Source organism: Drosophila miranda, chromosome XR (genome assembly GCF_003369915.1).
Source record: "Drosophila miranda strain MSH22 chromosome XR, D.miranda_PacBio2.1, whole genome shotgun sequence".
Taxonomy (NCBI): Eukaryota; Metazoa; Arthropoda; class Insecta; order Diptera; family Drosophilidae; genus Drosophila; species Drosophila miranda.
In genome coordinates, this window is record NC_046674.1 from 48938091 (window position 1) to 48957150 (window position 19060).

The window sequence follows — 19060 nt, forward strand, 5'->3', positions numbered from 1 at the left end:
AACTGATTGGTGGTTGACACACACAGACCACGACGCGGGGAACTATTATATTTGCATATACTGAATTTTCTTTGTGTCACTGTAACTTTGTTGTTGCCTATAATAAATTTACAGTCCACCCGGGGGCCATGAAAAATCAGAAGAGTTTTTCTAATTAAAAAAAAACCGAAAACTTTGGGTGGCTGTAATTTGTATATATTTGGCGGAGCGAAAATAATCAACAGTGAAGTTTTTATACCCGATACTCAAAATCAGTATTGGGGTATATTAGATTTGTGGTGAAAGTGGATGTGTGTAACGTCCAGAAGGAATCGTTTCCGACCCCATAAAGTATATATATTCTTTATCAGCATCAATAGCCGAGTCGATTGAGCCCTGTCTGTCTGTCCGTCTGTCCGTCGGTCCGTCTGTCTGCCTGTCCGTCCCTAATGCTCAGCGCCTAGTGCTCAAAGACTATAGGAGCTAGAGCAACGACGTTTTATATCCGGACTTCTGTGATATGTCACTGCTATAAGTATATTTCAAAACTTTGCCCCGTCCACTTCCGCCCCCACAAAGAGCGAAAATCTCTGGCATCCACAAATTCAAAGATACGAGAAAACAGAGAACGCAGAATCGTAGAGGATGACCATATCTTCTAGAGTGCAAAATCTGAACCAGATCGTATAATTATTACAGCCAGAATCAAGAAAACAATTTCATTCTTTCTCGCTCTATCTCTCTCTAACACACAGGTTTCATGGTCGGTTTTGCCAATTGCAAAACATGACTTAAAGGATCTCAGAGTCTATAAGAGCCAGAGCAACTAAATTTGGAATCCACACTCCTGTGATATCGGACCTTGACCGTTTTGTGTCACAATTTCGCCATACTGACTAAGTTTTGGGTATAAATGTAGAGTTGCGGTGTCCGCAGCAACTCACAACGTTCCCCCTCGTTTTTATTTAAACCGCTAAAACCGTATCCTCGCTTCCATTAGAAAGCATAAAGAATGTTAAAAACGTTTCGGAGAAAAAACGAAGGATCGGGAAGAGTTCGGGCTTAATTTTATATCTTTTCATATAACATACATATATAGAAACTGAGGAGCGGGTAGAGTAGAGAAATGTTTTCTTATAAGGTATCCTGCAACCAACTTTCTCAAAACATAGACATTTTTTTATTGTTGGCGATTCAAAAGTTAGAACTCATTAAAATATAATTTAAATAAATAAAATAGTTTTTGTGCCCCTTCGTCAGTTTTTCAATCATAATAAAAAGGGTATACAAATTTATTTCACTTTATTTCATGTTACAACTTTCATAAGGCACCCACCATCTATTTGCAGTAAGATACATTATTTAACCTAATGCCAAAAAAATATAGAAGACAACTACAGTCGAAGAAAGCTATGTCTTTATAGTGGACCATGAAAACTCTTTTTTATACATTCCGTAGGCCAACCAGTATAAAAGATTAAAAAGCACAAATGACATCGGAAACGCAATGCGTGCGAAGCGGTCGATTAGCGAAACGCTGTTTACATAGCTTACGTTGTGACCTTGTTCAGTCTTTTCTGCAGCTGCGTCACGCTCACGCTGTTTTCGGAACTTGTCGTCACTCTTGAGGCAGAGCCATATCTGTCGCATACGCGAAATGACGGGGGGTTCCGTTTGCGTGGTTCGTTCCATGGTGGCTCCACGCGAGGAGGCCTTGGGAAAGATGTATTCATTAACAGAATGCAGCAGCAGAACGGTATTAAATAATTAAGATAATTTGTGAGAATCTGTGAACTTACGTTAAAGATAGGGCATGTGACGGCATTCCGTTTACGAAAAGCAGTGTCATCTAGTGCTGTTGGTAATGATTCTGCAGATTCGAATTCAAGAGTGTCATTTTCCGAACAAACGCAAATATCATTCTGTGAGTTCATTTGCTCACTGGCCTCATCGCTACCATTATCTTCTATATCCTCGTCACTAACTTTTTTGTTGGCTTCAATACCATGTGCTATGTTAGTTTTCCTGATATTTCCCAAGAGCTCTTCCAGACGTGGTATTTCACCACTGCCAAGTTTAGTAAAATAATGAACACCTGCGAATTCTAGCAAAGTGGCTATGCAATAGAGAAAACTCATCAGAAGGAACCAGTCCAGGGCAGTTGCATATTTGACTTTTGGCAAGTCAGTCCGTGAGTCCAAACTAATGGTTGATAGTGTTAGAACTGCTGTTACACAGAGACCGACACGGTCGCTAGTGGCCTCACGATGTATCCAAAATGATACCCAAGACAATACCACGATCAAAATGCAGGGCACATAAACCTTTAATGTATTTATTGTTATATATATAGTATGTATAAACGTTAAAATACTAACTTGGATTAGAAAGTATCCGGTATGACGTTTGAGGTTGAATGCTACTTGTAAAACTGAAAAGTCACCCTCTCGTCGTGTTGACGTGAAATTGCGGTGCATCATGCTAATGAGATCAAATTGGTTAAGAGTCATTCCGGGGACAAATGACACGGCATCATCTTGATTTTTCCATTCGTAAACTAGCTGTTGGTTTGTATAGCCATCTGAAATATTACAATTCTGGATAGGGAATTAAATAATATAAATGGAACTGGAAAAATATACTAACAGCTACCAATTATAAGGGGACACGACTGTCTATCCATCGGAAAATTTTTCAGCTCCATGGGACATGTGGCTTTAATGGTTAATCTAAAAGAAACAGTGTGGAAACATGGACATGAGGGATTATTATACTCGCTTGAAACGTAACTTACCTCATCGAATAGAGGATTCCGCCGTCTTGACCAAGTCGAAGTAATTTGTTTGGCACAGTAATTGTGTGTATATGAGAATGCTTTCCATTATAAAAGTAAGTGTCTGGTCGCCAGATTTTGTCTAGCATCTTAATGCTCAAGGATAAACTTTTAATTGGCCCCTCAAAACTCAACCGCTTATCTCGCCAATACTGCCTAAAATAGCAATCCATTGAATATTCCATGTCCCGCTCTGACACCGGACCCATACTACGTATAAGTATATTGGTTTGCACCACCGTAGGTATCCCCTTTCCATGTGTAGGAAGTTGTGACTGTTCATAGCGTTTGAGAAGGTTTTCCAAAATGTTAGAGATATTGCGGCTTAGAATATCTGTAGACACCAAGCGCGCCATTCTATTTCGATTTGAAGATTGTGATTTGTTTTTTCCGTTCTCTTGAGGTAGACTTCGATGTTTACTAACTGTTACCGTAGCTGGTGGAGTCTGTTTTACACGAAAAGACTCGTAAATTCTGCTGGCCTTTAACTCGGTCGTTATGATTGGCGTTTTTCCTAGTACCTCAGATTTTATTATTGGAACTATAGAAAGCCCATTCGATTCCTTTTGAATTGGTATACTATGGCTACAGTGCCATTCAAGTATACTTATGTATATTGAGAATCTGTGAAAATATTGTATTATACCAAAAAACATGTATATGTACTCAGATTCTACAGCTCAAGTTCATTCGCAAAACCTACTACGTATACATACAAGTTCTTATCGTTTAATCTTCTATGAAAATACCTCAAGACCTCATCGGTTCTCTTTTACATGATCTTATTCAAAAAAAAATAAAAAAACAGAGAACTAAAATAAAATAAAAACCTCCTCAAAAATATTTACCTCAAAATGTATAATATATTGATAAACTTCTCCGAAATGGCTCTACCGATTTTCGTGAAATTTTGTGTTCTTATCGGTTAGGTGTGCGCATCGGCCAACGTCCAGTTTTTATCCCGATCAGACCACTCTTCGGGTACCTATGTATGTCCTTTTTTTGGGATGCCTTTGTTGCTAAACTCCTCCGAAATGGCTCTACCGTGAAATTCGTGAATTTTTTTTTGCTTATCGCGCCAATCTGAGCCAATAGCAATTAATGTAAATAGCCATCCAGTTTATTTGTGTTGGCTAAAGACGGACTAACCAAGAATATGGTACACTCTATTGCGCTGAGAGATTAATATGTATTGTTAAGTAATCTTATAATTGAATAGTAAATCCCCCTATACTTATAGTAGATAATTATTATTACCGAACTAAAAAAATGTTTCCTAGTAGAAAAACAACGTTTGCCGGGTCAGCTAGTGCATGTATAGATTCTAAAAATTGTTGTTAGTAGTGCCTTAAATATAAGTAAATCTTGTATCAAATATTTCTTTCACAGCAAAGCTGGCTTTTTTCTAAGCCAATTCTCAAATTAGAAATCACAATCAGAGAAAGTGCATTGCTGATAAAGAACTGCCTCTTTACGGTAAAGGTAAATCGGCTCGATGGTCGTCACAATTTTATGGTACCCGATACTCAAAATGAGTATTGGGGCATATTAGATTTGTGGTAAAAGTGGATGCGTGGAACGTCTAGAAGGAAGCGTTCCGACCCCATAAAGTATATATATTCTTGATCAGCATCATTAGCCGAGTTGATTGAGCCTTGTCTGTCTGTTCGTCCCTATGAGCGACTAGTGCTCTGAGACTATGAGAGCTAGAGCAACGATATTTTGTATCCAGATTTCTGTGATATGTCACTGTTGCAAGGGTAAAACGCAGAATCGTACAAGATGACTATATCGTCCAGGCGTCATAATCTGAGCCGGAGCGTATCATTATTATAGCCAGAATGAAGAAAAGAATTTCATTCTATCTCGCTCTATCTCTCTCTAACACACACGTTTCATGGCCGGCTTTGCCTATTGCTAAAAGTGAGCACCTAGATCTTGTAACGTGCTATGGCTGCAAGCTGTTATGTCGGCTCTAGCTCGTCGGTATTGAGGGGTGATGGTCTTGCTTGAACCGTTCGATAACCGCTGCTGCAACGTCAGGTATAAGAAATTAAATACTAAGATTTAAGCGTGCGGTCGACAAGAAAACGCTAAAATACTGAATCGGTAGATACAAGAATCCCTAATAGTTGGGATCACAGATGTCCTTGTGTCCCTCTTGAGCCCTTCCTACCAATGACCACTTCCTTGGGATCTTTTCAGGGTCTCCCAGTGGCCCCATTTTCATTCGGCTTAGCGGGCACTATCGTGAGCTCAGTTAGAGATATCCTATTCCTTTATCAAAGACATTCTAATCAAAATAACGGTATAATGGCATGGTTCCTTACATCCTATATATTCAAAATCGTTCTTAATTTTTTTTTTCAGGCTTCATGTGTTAAACGTTTTCCTATTTGGGGTATATCGAGGCTTACATATTAAAACTTAAATCGATGGAATTTTATATATAATTATATATATATATATATAAATGGTAGACAAGGCAGCTGTGAACTAGAATGTTTATATAAAAATAGTTTTGTTTCTCTTAGGACTACAGAATTCTTTTTTTCAAAATTCATTCGGCTACATTTTACCAACGAGTTAATCTACTGAGCTTTAAATTTTCTTAATTCTATTAAATTTATGGCAAATGCATGGCTTTAAGGCCGATAAACATGATCGTGTAACAACAAAATGTGAAACTCGTAAAGGAGATTTTAACGGCTTCTGCCGAAACAATATTCACAGTGGATGTCAATGGGTTTTTCTTTCCTATCCCAAGAAGCTAGATGTGGCGTCTGTCTCGAAAGAATCGGAAACTCACATCAGGGTTATTCCCAGAAGGGGTGCTCTTTACAAACGTGTTTAACATTAGTTTTCCATCCTTTTCTTTTTCCACTATCAAACATTAACTCGGTTGTGCAAGACTTCCGGTTACCTCGCGTCACGATTACACTAAGCTGGCCCAACTCTGGCACGACAACACTCTTGGCTACACTTCGTTCTTATCGAGAATCCACTGTCCACTAACCAGAGGCATATACCTCTGGAACCCTACCCCATGCCTCTTATGTTGTGATCTGTCAAATCCCTTCTGATCACCTCTGTTAGTAACAAAACGTACCACTAACCGGCTTGATTATAGCTCCCAACTGGTCACAACAGAATTTACCATCGAATAAGGAAAAATAAGCATTTCTGGTCGCTTCAGGCGCCATTACAATCTCAGAGACTATAAGAGCTAGAGCAATCAAATTTTTATCCACACTCCTGTGATATCGAACCTGCACAAGTTTGTTTCAATTTACAACTCAACCCGCAAATGTCCAGACTTTTCTTGTAAGGTCTTAATATTTGCGTCCTTCGAGACTCTCCGCTGTTTCCCCCCTGTTGTAAGAGCACGGAGTTAAACAAGCTCCTTTGAGACTGAACAAGTGTCTAGTTCACTGACAGCTAAAGGTAGCAAAATAAAAAATTCTGATTGCCCTCCTGTAGGAAAAAACAGAGTATAAAATAAATTAATTAAACGTAAGTTTCAATTAATAATTTGGAAAAATACGAGCTGTGCAAGCTGTATTTTTAATAGATAACTATATCTGTTGTAACGAACCGTTCTGTTCCGTCTGATGCAGCTGGGCTGGCTCAGCGGTCGGTAGGCTCCACGACAAGTAAGAAGGCACGGGTTGGGTTTTGTATTGATAGGACAATTGCGGTTTATTGGTATCTTAGATTTATCTTACGCTATTCTGACTCCGGTGCTGCTCTACTGTTGGTTCTCCTCTGCGTTTCTGGTGAGCGTGACCCACTTTGGACCCCCCAAGGCGTCTCCAAGCGTGGCACCGCCGGCTGTAACGACTGGGGCCAGCGATTCTTGGCACGAAGCCCAAATCCGCCTCTCAGTCGGCGCCTGACCGTTCGCTCTCACTCGACTCACTTGGCATTGCGGTCCGAGGTGTCTCGCTCCTGTGGGATGCACTCCAGCGTGGCACCGTTGGTTCAAGGGATCGTGTGTAGGAAACCCGGTTTTCCACGTCCATGTTTGGGACGTTTCAAAACCCGCGCGATCGGCGCGCGCGCGCTTTATTCTCGAACTGGGTGCACCCTGGCGCTCTCCTCGGCCTCACCCGGTGCGGTGTTGCCGTATCTCGTTCCCACCTTATCGATAGTTCGTAGGGTCGCTATTCTGACTTACTCGATATGGCGTAGACTTGCCCTTACGATCCACTCGATAAAGCGTATCCGGTTTCCCATTTCGCCCTCCGCTGGTGCGCGGGCCTTCCGGTGGCCCTCTCCCGCGCTTCCGTGCCCGGCCGCCTGGCCCTGGATGCTTCAGGTAAGTTTTCTCTCTCCTTCTCACCTTCCGCCGCCTTCATTCATATTTACCGATTATTATTTTTCTTTCTTAGCGCTGTCCCTCTGCCCAACTGCTGAAAGGTAAGCCCCTGTTCTTCTTCTTCTTCCATGCATTCGTTTTTATTTCTAATTCTCTTTTTTTCTTTTTTTTATTATTCTTATTCATCACTCCTGTTTAGTGCGTTGCCCTAAACACCTCCTGCCGGTCGGTGGACACCGATAGACGGTATCGGACGCCTCCGTCGTTGACCACGCGCTTGACCCTCCTCGACGTTGGCCTCATCCGCGCCAGAGAGCGCGTGACAACGGCTGGCCACTCCTCGCTTTTGATGGGCTGCCACCGTGGGTTGTCCGCCGGTCCCGTCTGGGGCCATGACGCCTGACGCTGTAGGTCGGGCCGGCGCGCCTCCGCGCGCTCCTCTGGGCACGACGCCTGTCGGCCTAGCTTTGGCGTCTTGCTCTGTCCTGGTTCCGGCCATTGCCAGGGACCTCGCTCCCATGGCTCAGGTGCGTGTTGTTCCGCCTGTGTGTCATCCGTCGCCGGCCTCCTCGCGTCGTCGTCTGTCGTCACCTCGGGCGGATCTCTGGGCTCACCCCGGCTGTGGGTGCGTCCGCTGGGTCTTCCGGCTCCTGTGGCCGTCATCGTCGCCTCGGGTCCCGCTCGTTGCTGGTGCGCGGAGCCTCCTCACACAGTCAAGCCTCCTCCGTCTCCGGCTCGGGCTGCCGCGGCGCCGGCCCAGAGGCCCACGATATATGTAGCGTCTGCACGTGCCACAGTATGCCATCTCGCACGGCGGAGCGCACCTCCTGGGTCACGTACGGTCCGAGGGCGGCTCCCTGCGGCCCGTGCCAGTGCTGCTGCTGCTGCTGCTGCTGCTGTTGCTCCCCTTGGCCTGGCGCGTTGCCTGCTGCTTCTGCTTTGGGCCGGCGCCTATGGTCAGCCGGCGGCCGACGCTAGAATAGCTCCTCCTCCTCTGCCTTCGGTGGCTGTGGGGACTGCGGCCGTGGCTCCTCCTCGGTCTCGGCGTGTTCTAGGGTGATTGCCAGAGCTCCTCTTCTTCTTCCTCGGCGCGTCGCAGCCTCTGCTGCCAGGCTTCTTCGGGCTACAAGACTCGAGCCGCCTTCGGCGCTGGTGGGCACTCCGCCTCCTCCTCATCGCTGGAAATCACCGCCAGCCCGTCCGCCGCGCTCTCCGTCCGCGTCGCCATCGCCTCCTCCGTCTCCTCGCGCCGACGCGCCATCTCCCTCTGCTCCATAGCGCTGCTTCGGAGAGCACACTGCCACTGGTGCGCGACGTCCCGCTTGTGGCGCTCTGCCTCTGCTTCTTGGGCCGCTTTTTCGGCCTCCTGCCCGGCCTTCAGGCTCTTGGCCAGCTCCAGGGCGTCCTCCCATACGCGCCGTTGCCTCAGCTACTCCTTTGCTGCTGCCAGCGCGATCCGACGGCGCCATTCCGCGAGGCGTCGTGCCTCTGCAGCCGCGTCGTTTGCCGCGACTTCGGCCTGTGTTGGCTGCGGCTCCTCGACCGCGTTTTCGGCCAGCGTCGGCAGCGGCTCCTCGGCTGCGTCCTCGGCCTGCGTCGGCAGCGGCTGTGCCTCCTGTGGGTTTGTTGGCCGCTGGTCCCCTTGCCGCGTTGTCGACCTTGCTCTTGTGCGTGCCGACGACTCCTCCTTCTTGGCCTGGAGCGTCGAGCGCGTGGACGATCGTCTCGTCTTCTCGGCCGGTCCCTGCGGGCGCGTGGACGACCGCTTCGATGGCAGCCCCTCTCTGGGCTCATCCCTCCGCGTCTCTGTGTGCCTCCTGCTTCTTCCATCCGACCGCTCTTCGCGCTTGCTGGAGTGGGGCTCCTTGCGCTTGCTGGTGCGGGGCTCCTCGCGTCCCGCTGGCTCTCGCCCTTCGCCTCGCGTGCGCGCTTCCTCGACGGTGCCGGCTCCCAGCTCACCAACTCCAGGTCGCTCTCCGTCTCGGTGCACCCCGGCGATACCACCGGGAACACCGTCGGTCCCATGGATCCCGCGGTGGACACCAGCGGCGAGGCCAACAACTGCAGTTCCGGGGACCCATTCCTACGCGCCCTCCTCTCCTCTCGCTCGACACGGTACGCCTGCCGCCGACTTTGCGTACCGACGGCATAATACCCGCGGCGCATCAATTTCCGCTGTTCCGTTATATAGCGAATCAAGTGCTGCTACATCTTACCTTTTGCACGTGTTTTCTTTTTTTAAAAGAACTGATCGTGCGCTGCTCCCGCCTTTATAAGGGCTCGTGCCGGTGTTCACCGTTCCCTGTAACGGCGCTTTACGTGGGCCCTTCGGGCGGCTCTCTTTTGCCTTCCAGTTGGCTCTTTTGCTCGCTCCCGTTTTAAAACTATACGCGCCTCGCCGTGTTAACCCTAGGGTGCCCCGGGGTTTTGTTAGCTTTCCTCTTGTTCCCTTTTTTTTATACCCGATACTCAAAATGAGTATTGGCGTATATTAGATTTGTGGTGAAAATGGATGTGTGTACGTCCAGAAGGAATCGTTTCCGACCCCATAAAGTGTATATATTCTTGTTCAGCATCAATAGCCGAGTCAATTGAGCCCTGTCTGTCTGTCCGTCTGTCCGTCTGTCCGTCCGTCCGTCCGTCCGTCCGTCTGTCCGTCTGTCCGTCCCTATTAGCGCCTAGTGCTCAAAAACTATAAGAGCTATAGCAACGATGTTTTGAATCCAGACTTCTGTGATATGTCACTGCTACAAGAATATGTCAAAAATTTGCCCCGCCCCCTTCCGCCCCCACAAATAGCGAAAATCTCTGGCATCCACAAATTCAAAGATACGAGAAAACTTAAAACGCAGAATCGTAGAAGACGACTATATCTTTTGGAGTGCAAAATCTGAACCAGATCGTATAATTATTATTGCCAGAATCAAGAAAACAATTTCATTCTTTCTCGCTCTGTTTCTCTCTAACACACAGGTTTCATGGTCGGTTTTGCCAATTGCAAAATATGAGTTCAAGGATCTCAGAACCTATAAGAGCCAGAGCAACCAAATTTGGTAGCCACAGTCCTGTGATATCGGACCTTGACCGTTTGGTCTCAAAATTTCGCAACACCCCTTTCCGCCACAGCAAAGGACGAAAATCTGGGGCATCCACAAATCTCAGACTATTAAGCCTAAAGTAAACAAATTTGGTACCCGCACTCCTGTTAGATCTCACTATAAAGCGTATGTCTCAGAATTTCGCCCCACCCTTTTCCGCCCCCACAAATGACGAAAATCTGTTGCATCCACAATATTGCAGATTCAAGAAAACTAAAAACGCACAATCATAGATAATGGCCATATCTATCAGATTGCTGAATCTGGATAAGATCGGATCATTTGTATAGCCAAAAGCAACAAATCAATTCGCAGTGGCTACGCAGCGCCCGACATCACGCTCAGACTGATTTTCTGTCTCTCTCGCACGCACTCTTTGTCGTGTCGTTTAATATTAGCGGCGTCTGCCGGAGGAGAGCCATACTGACTAAGTATCAGGTGTAAATGTAGAGTTGCGGTGTCCGCAGCAACTCCCAACGTTCCCCCTCTTTTTTTTTTTTTTTGATATTTTAATTTTAATGACCATTTTTACTTCCAGGTCTGGTGGACATTCTCCCTCCGCTCGACCTCGTGTTGCTTGGCTTCGCCTTGGATCTGGTAAGCCTTCCGAGTTCTTGGGTTCCTCATCTCACTTGCCTTGCCTTCTCTTCTAGCCCGTCCTTGGGCCCCAGTCCAGGATGCGGACTGATCTCCCAGCTCGTGATCAACAGGTCCTCCGACCTTTCGCCCGTGCTGCTAAACATCAGCCCGCCCCTTGGGGCCAGCTCCGCCCGCCCCGGTCGGCTTGGACGCGGATGTCATCCCCGTGCAGCGGGATCATCCGATTCCCCAGCCGGTAGACCGTGCACGGGTGGCATTCGCTTTTGTCCCGCCTTTTCCGACGTTGGCAGCTGGCTCCAATGCCCTGGACTCGGACCCGAACTTCGGCTCATCATCGGATCCCCACTTCCGGGACCACCTCGTCCGTTGACGCACCTCGCAACACGCTCCCTGGGATTGTGGTGACCCGGGCCTCTTTTGCTTTCTTTGCCCTTGCCCAGTTGTTGCGAATTGATGAGCTAACTCTTATTCTTCTTTCCGTAGGTCCGGCTTCATCCATCCGCCTGCCGCAGTTTGCTGCTTTAGTTTTAACCGCCTCTTAGTTTTACCGATTTTAGTTGTAAGCGGATTCCAGGTGGCCTTGTCCTGCGTGGCATCAAGTTGGGCCGCTCGTTCCTGCCCTTGTGGACGATTCCTGTCCTGCGTGACATGAGTGGTTCCTAGTTTTACCGATCCTTAGTTGTAAGAGTATCCTGTCCGGCCTTGTCCTGCGTGGCATTAAGTTGAGACGCTCCTTTCCGCCCCTGTCGATTGTCTTTGTCCTTCGTGACCCGTCCATCCTTCTCCGTCTGCCTTGCCACCCGCCTTGGGTGTTGGCTACGACTTCGTTTCCAGGGCTTGTCCTAGGGGTTCCCTCACCGGGCTGTGGCTTCAGGTCGCATATATGGGCAGTCCGTATCCGTTTCTCGCTGCCCTTCCTCAATTTACAGATGACTGGGGACACGAAATCCATTTTTGTGTAGGGACCGTCATATTTCGGGGCCAGTTTTGCGGTAAACCCTTCGGCTGCGTTGGATAGATGGTGTTGCTTGGCCCACACCTTGTCTCCAATCGTGGGTTTCCACGCTCTCCTCCTCAGGTTATAATACCTCGCCTGGTCCTGCGCCGCTCTTATGAGATTCCGCCTCACCAGTTGGAATAATTCTCGCAACTTGGCCGCGTTCTCGTCCGGTGTGGGCGTGCCCTGCCCTGTACCGAGCACTTCTTCATCGTATAGGGCCTTTGGTAGCCTTGGCTCTCTCCCTTGGACAATAAAAGCCGGCGAGTACTTGGTGGACTCGGTCACCGCTGAATTTACGGCCAACATTATCTCTGGCCATTTCTCATCCCAGTTCCTCTGGTCCCCTTCGGTAAGCTGAGCTATCATAGTTTTCACCGTCCGGTTAGTTCGCTCCGTCGGGTTCTCCTGCGGTGTGTACGGGACCGTGAACTGATGCCGTACGCCCATCTGCTCCAAAAACTTCTTAGAACCCCGACTGGTGAATTGGACTCCATTATCCGTGATCACAACCTTCGGCACGCCGAACCGGGACACGATGCGCTCTCGGAATGCCTTTGTTAGTGCTTCCGCAGTGGCCTTCCTCAAGGGGACCAATTCCGTCCATTTTGAGAAACGATCCACCATCACTAACAACATGGCATTCCCATGCTTTGACCTGGGCAGAGGGCCCACGAGGTCTGCACACACCGTCGCCCACGGCTCCTCTGGCACTTGTGTCAGCATTTTCCCGGCCGCCTGCAGTTGACTCGGTTTGTAGCGTATGCAGGTTTTACACTTTCTCGCATATGTCCTCACATCTCGGTGCATCCCCGGCCAGTGGTACCGGGCGGCTACTCTTGCCATCGTCTTTCTACTACCCGCGTGCCCCGCCTCTGGCGAGTCGTGGGTCTCTCTTATGACTCTTTCCCTTAGATCCTTTGGGACGCGGTGCGGGATGTGTCGGTATATCCGGCCTGCTTCCTTCACGTAGTCAGGATATTTCCTCGGTTCCGGCCTCATCCTCTCCTTGACCTTTTTAATCCATCCGCCCTCTGCCTCAGGTTCGGGTCCAATCTCAGTCTCCTCTCCGGTGGTTCTCAGGCATCGCTCCGCCAATGGCTGTCGGGACAGTGCGTCCGCCACTATGTTCAGCTACCCTTTCCTATAGGCCACTTCAAAGTCGTATTGTTGTAGCTCCAGTGCCCACCTGGCGATCCTCCCCGTTGGGCTTTCGATGTTGTTCAACCATTTCAACGCCATGTGATCTGTGACTACCTTGAACCGGTATCCCTCCAGATAGGGCTTTAGCTTTCTTATGACCCATACAATGGCCAGACACTCCTTTTCCGTCGCGGAATAGTTTTTTTCTGCGCTGTTCAGAGTCCTACTGGCGTATGAGATGACCCTCTCGCCCTTCTCTGTCTCTTGTGTCGGGATCGCCCCCAATCCATAGTCGCTTGCGTCTGTCTGGAGCACAAACTTCTTTGAGAAGGCCGGGCATGCCAACACTGGGTCTGCTGTCAGCCGACTCTTTACGTCCTCGAACGCTTGCTGCTGTTCTGTTGTCCATTCCCACTTCGCCTTCTTCTTCAGCAAGGTGCTGAGGGGCTGCACCAACGTGGCGAATCCATTTACGAAACGTCTGTACCAAGAGGCCACGCCCAAGTATTGTCGTAGCTCTCTGACACACGCCGGCGGCTGCAACTCCTTAATGGCTGCCACTTTCTCGGGGTGGGTGCAGATTCCGTCTCCCGTCACCAAGTGCCCCAGGTATCGCAGTTCCTTCCGAAAAAATTGACCCTTGTCCACGTTTAGGCGCAGGTTTGCGTTTTTCAACCGTCGAAAAACTTCTTCGAGGTTTCGCTTATGCTCCTCCTCTGTATGGCCGATGACAATGATGTCATCTTGGTACGCGAATGCGTGTGGCATCATCTCGAAGCCTATCACCTGGTCCAATGCCCTCTGGAACGTAGCCGACGCTGAGTGGAGTCCGAATGGCATCACCTTCCATTGGAACAGCCCTTTGCCAGGCACCGTGAACGCGGTGAACTTCCTACTGCCTTTCTCCAGTGGTATCTGCCAAAACCCGTCCTTCAAGTCTAAGCTACTGATGAACCGTGCCTCCCTGAGCTGGTCCAGAATATAGTCAATTCTTGGCATGGGGTATGTATCCTTGATGGACTTCGCGTTTATCTGCCTGAAGTCCACGCATAATTTCCATTTTCCCGTCTTCTTCTTGACCATCACGATGGGTGAACTGTACGGGCTCCTCGATGGCTCAATGCACGCTCTTTCCAGCAGCTCGTCCACCTGTCGGTTGATCTCGGCTTGCATCTTGGGATTCTTGGGGTAGTACCGTTGTTTGATAGGCTGGGCAGCACTCATAGTGATCGTAAGTGTAGTTATGTTCGACACTCCCTTCAGTTCTCGGAACTCTTCCAACTCCTTTGCCAGGAAGTTTTCGACCGATCCCACCTCCACTCGCGTTCCGTCGGATGCTGGCTCGGAGGACTCTCCAGTGGTCTCTACAATCGCCACTGACAACTTCTTCTCCAACCGCCCATTGCGGTGGCCTCTCGCAGGGATCACAACCCTGTGCCCCGCACAGGTCACCTCTGCTCCGACCGCGGCTATGAAATCCCATCCCAGTACAAGCGCATAAATCACTCCGGGCAACACGAGAAGCGGGATTGTAACAATCTTGTCCCCGAAGGCCAGCTCCACCTCGATCTGGGAGTTGATTTCCCGGCTGCGTCCGTCAGCCAGCCGCACCCGTTTCCTTGTCTCTTTCTGTCGCCTCTCTCCCCCCAGCCTGCTCGCCGCCTCGCAGCTGATAAAACTGCTTGTCGCCCCGGTATCGACCGTGGCTTTCCAGTTGCTGCCCGCGATCCTCACCACCGCCGACAGCTGGACATCCTCCATTGTGGGTTCTCCTACGAGTTTTGGGGGGCTTCGTCTTGCGACCCTGGCACGGCCCTCCACGGCTTAGGTCGCGGCAGCACTGCCAGGTCGGGGCTCCTATTTTACCGCACCTCCAGCAGAACGTTATTGGTCGACCATTGCATGCTTGTGCCCAGTGGCGGTCACTTCCGCATCGTCGACACGTCTGGGCTGGGATTTTCACGAACCCTCCCTCTATGTTTGTGTTCGCTTGGTCGTCCCGCCGCGTCGGAGCCGGCCTTTTGTCCGCTGTCGGATCGGAGCTGGCTGCCGTTTCGTCCTGGCAGCGGCGACATATCTCCGTTACTGCCGGCCGAGTGAACGGATTGTTTGCCTTTGCTTTACTCGCCGGACACTCCCGCTGGAAGTCCAGCCGATCCCTCTCCAGAGCCTCAAATCGGGCATGCTGTTGTCTCTAATGAGCTCCAACTGCTCTTCAGGCGTGCATTTTAGTGGCCGCATGAGGGTCTGCATCTCCACCATGTAGTCCTTGAATGGCTCTCCCCACCTTTGCTTCCTTAATCTCACCTCCTGGAGCAACTTTTAAAAATACTCCCTCGGAAGGAAGTATGCTTGGAAGCTACGTGCAAATGCGTTCCACGTCTACCACTACCTGTTGTTGGCCACGAACCACATGAGCGCACGACCCTTTAGCAGCTCAGGCATTGCTCGTGGAATTAGGTTCAAGTCCAAACCGTACATGTCGGCTGACCACTCTATTTGTTCCAGGAACTCGAGTGGTTTCGCCGTTCCGTCAAACCGGAACGACCACTCCCTGACCTGCTTGGCGACGTGGGCAAAACTCGAACTGGGCGGTCTCGTGGTCTGTTCATCGGGTCCCCGCCGACGATCTGCCCCTGCTCTCCCCTCTTCCACCCAATGTGGGTTTCTCGCGCTCCCTTGCTCCGGACGTGCTGGCCTGGTTGGTTTCTCCCCACTCTCGGCCCGTGGTCTGCTGGGCGATCGGCTTTTCATCGGGACCGCCAGGCTCGCGATAAGCTCCTCTGGGTCCTCGGACGGCCGTCTCCACAGAGCTGCCTGTTCCGCGCTGCCTGTTGGGCGCCAGTTGTAACGAACCATTCTGTTCCGTCTGATGGAGCTGGGCTGGCTCAGCGGTCGGTAGGCTCGTTGCAACAATATTTATATGTTGCCCCGACGACAAGTAAGAAGGCACGGGTTGGGTTTTGTATTGATAGGACAATTGCGCTTTATTGGTATCTTAGATTTATCTTACGCTATTCTGACTCCGGTGCTGCTCTACTGTTGGTTCTCCTCTGCGTTTCTGGTGAGCGTGACCCACTTTGGACCCCCCAAGGCGTCTCCAAGCGTGGCACCGCCGGCTGTAACGACTGGGGCCAGCGATTCTTGGCACGAAGCCCAAATCACTCGACTCACTTGGCTTTGCGGTCCGAGGGTGTCTCGCTCCCTGTGGGATGCACTCCAAGCGTGGCACCGTTGGTTCAAGGGATCGGGGCCTTTGGCTCTTGGCTGTACGCTCGAGTCCGCCTCTCGATCCTCACACAACGGGTCCGCTTTCCAAAGTTCTTCGCCTCCCGTTTGGGTCTCACTCTTGTTGTTCACTATTCACTTCACACACGATAACGCCGCTCGCTGACTGTCCCCTTTTCCTGGTCGCGACCCCCTTCTTATAGGCTCGCTTCTGCGTCGGCACCGCCGACGCCGCCTGGCGCTAACGGCACTTTCCGCCATGCGGCGGCCGAACTTTTTCATCGGTGTTTCCTTCATTCTCCGCTCGCTTTACAACGGAACCTGGCTGATGGCGCGATCTCATGACCATATTTGGTCATGCCACTGCCGGCCCGATCCCGTCATCCCGCTGCTCTCTCTCCGGGGGTCCTCTCCTCTCATCGTAGATCTCCGGGAGAGCTCCCTTCGGGAATTCGCCGCATCCGGATATCCCCGGATAACGGCCGTTAGCCCTTAACCCTGTACCGCCCCCCTGCGTGTGGGAATAACATTCCTCACACTATAGTAACTAAAAACGAATACAACATTTTTCTCGACGGTGGCGTGTTTGAGGCCGAAACATCGAAAGAAAAAATATATAATCCGAAACATCCCAAAGTTCTTAATGGCCAGCAATTGAAAAAATACAATTGGCAAAATAGTTGTGACTGTGAAAAAATAAATAAATACATTTGTTTTGTGTGTACACACTGTGCCAGCGACAATAACTGCAGCGACCCCAGCGACAGGAGACATCATCATCAGCGACAGCGACTTCAGCAGCAGTGACATCAGCGACAGCAACTTCAGCAACAGCGATATCAGCAGCAGCGACTTCAGCAGCAAGAGTAACGACAACAGCAGAAGCAGAACTCATCAGCGAAATCTGATATTTTGAGTTGTTTTTGAAGCCTAATTAAGTAAAAAATTAAAGTAAGATGTTATCGGAAAAAATTATTTAGCTATTAGAAGCTCAAGCCGCGATAGCAAAAGAAATTAAGAAGATTGAAGCTGGTCATCTGATCAGCGATATAATCCAAAGGTTAGGAGACCTTAAGAACAAAGTTACAGGCAATAATTCTGCACTGGTAGCATATGGAGTAGTCGATCATGACTACTATAAGAGACAGCAGTACGAAAAATTTTTTAAAAATAAAGGGGACATACAAAATAAGTATGTAGAGTCAAAAAATAATGAAACCCTAACGAAAGGGAAGATAGAAATAGCAAAGTTACAACCAGTGGAGCAGTAACCATAGCTTGGAAAAAGTATCTGAAGGAATCGACAAAGTAGTGGAAAACCTGAATATTTAGAGCAGTCCATGCTAAGGTTAGATCAGGCTACACAAGGATAGTGTAGAATGAGAAAGGGAAAAATTGAGTTCCTCAGTAAAAAACTGAGCTAAAAAATTGAGGTGAGACAAAGGACAGCTTCGACGACCAGATCAGCGATCTGGAATTTGATATTTAAAGCATGTTAAGCAATCTAGAAGTTGGGAGTGTAATCTACAGACTCTTGCACTTCAAAGAACAAAGTTACTTTATCGGTAAAAACTCCTGATTATAGAAAATTCCTCTAAATATTGAAGCAATTATTCTTCCGAAACTGATGAAAGCTTTACCATTAAAGTTACCAAAACTAAGTGGCAAGATTAGGTGTTGGCAGACCCTAACTTTAAAAAACCAAGTAGGGTAGATATAATAATTGGGATAGATTTTTATACCCATATTTTAAAAGACGGAGTAGTAAAAGTAGACGAACTTCTTGGTCAAAATACAGAATGCAGATGGATTATATCCGGTTGCACCAAATCAAAAGGTGATAAATTTATTGTGGCGACAACAATTGAAGTTGGGGACTTAGAGCGGTTCTGGAAATCGGAAAGCGAAAATAATGACGTAGAAGAAGATGTTTGCGAGAAGCAAGTGTTGAAAGCGACAAGAGGAGATGAGAATGGCATTTAAAAAAGAAAAGGATCTATGAGATTCAAAACCACAAGTGTTGGAAGCTGCCGAGCTTTTTCGGCAACTCTGACTCCACATTTACAAATTAAAAATTGCTCCGTTGTTAAGGTTACAATTTGGCGTTTATTGTTCGATATTGTATGTGTGTTGTTCTTAGAGGCCGTGGTCGTGGACTTTGATTTTTGGTGTTAGGCGTTTTGGGCGAAGAAGAGGACTGCTGACCGACTGCCCTGAAGAGGAACGACCGACTAGACAGATGGAAGCGTCGAAGCAGTGGCTTCGACATAAGACAGAGTCCAATGAAGACAGGAATTATTATTTGCCCCATCAAGGAGTCATAAGGGATTCCAGTCTAACGACAAAGCTGAGGGTAGTTTCCGATGCTTCAGCAAAAACTACAAACAATAAAAGTTTAAATGATATCATATGGGTTGGACCAAGAGTCAAAAAGATATTTTCTATATATAATGAAATGGCGTTAAGGGCCATTTGTAATAACTGCGGACATTGAAAAACATGTAAAGGAAGTTACCCGGAAGTTTAATAAGGTTGGATTTAACTTAAGAAAGTGGATAAAAAATATCCCAGAAATTATTGAAGGCATTAGAGATGACCAAGAAAATAAAGTATTAACCATTGAGGAGAATGAATCCGTCAAAACATTAGGACTCCAATGGGAACCGGTTAAAGACGAGTTTAGGTTCAATTTCCATTATGAACCAATTAAGAAAAATAACAAGAGAATTATTATTATTATTATCTACCTTAGCCAAGATGTATGACCACTTAGGCTGGTTGTCTCCAGTGACACATGTCCGAAAATTGTTTGTTCAAAAACTTTGGCTAGCAGACAAAAATTGTGATGAAGAATTATCAGAACA

At 48.3% G+C, this 19060-nt stretch overlaps 1 protein-coding gene across 1 annotated transcript; it reads right to left on the reverse strand.

The window, feature by feature from the left end:
• Window positions 1-1275: 1275 nt before the first annotated feature.
• LOC117186823 (gamma-aminobutyric acid receptor subunit alpha-6) lies at window positions 1276-3489 on the reverse strand. Its single transcript, XM_033388110.1, has 5 exons — window positions 2774-3489; window positions 2626-2708; window positions 2358-2560; window positions 1779-2303; window positions 1276-1692 (listed from the first exon to the last, which is right to left on the reverse strand). The coding sequence occupies exons 1-5, from the start codon at window positions 3466-3468 to the stop codon at window positions 1390-1392; spliced, it is 1809 nt and encodes a 602-aa protein (XP_033244001.1). The 5' UTR covers window positions 3469-3489; the 3' UTR covers window positions 1276-1389.
• Between the last annotated feature and the right edge of the window lie 15571 nt (window positions 3490-19060).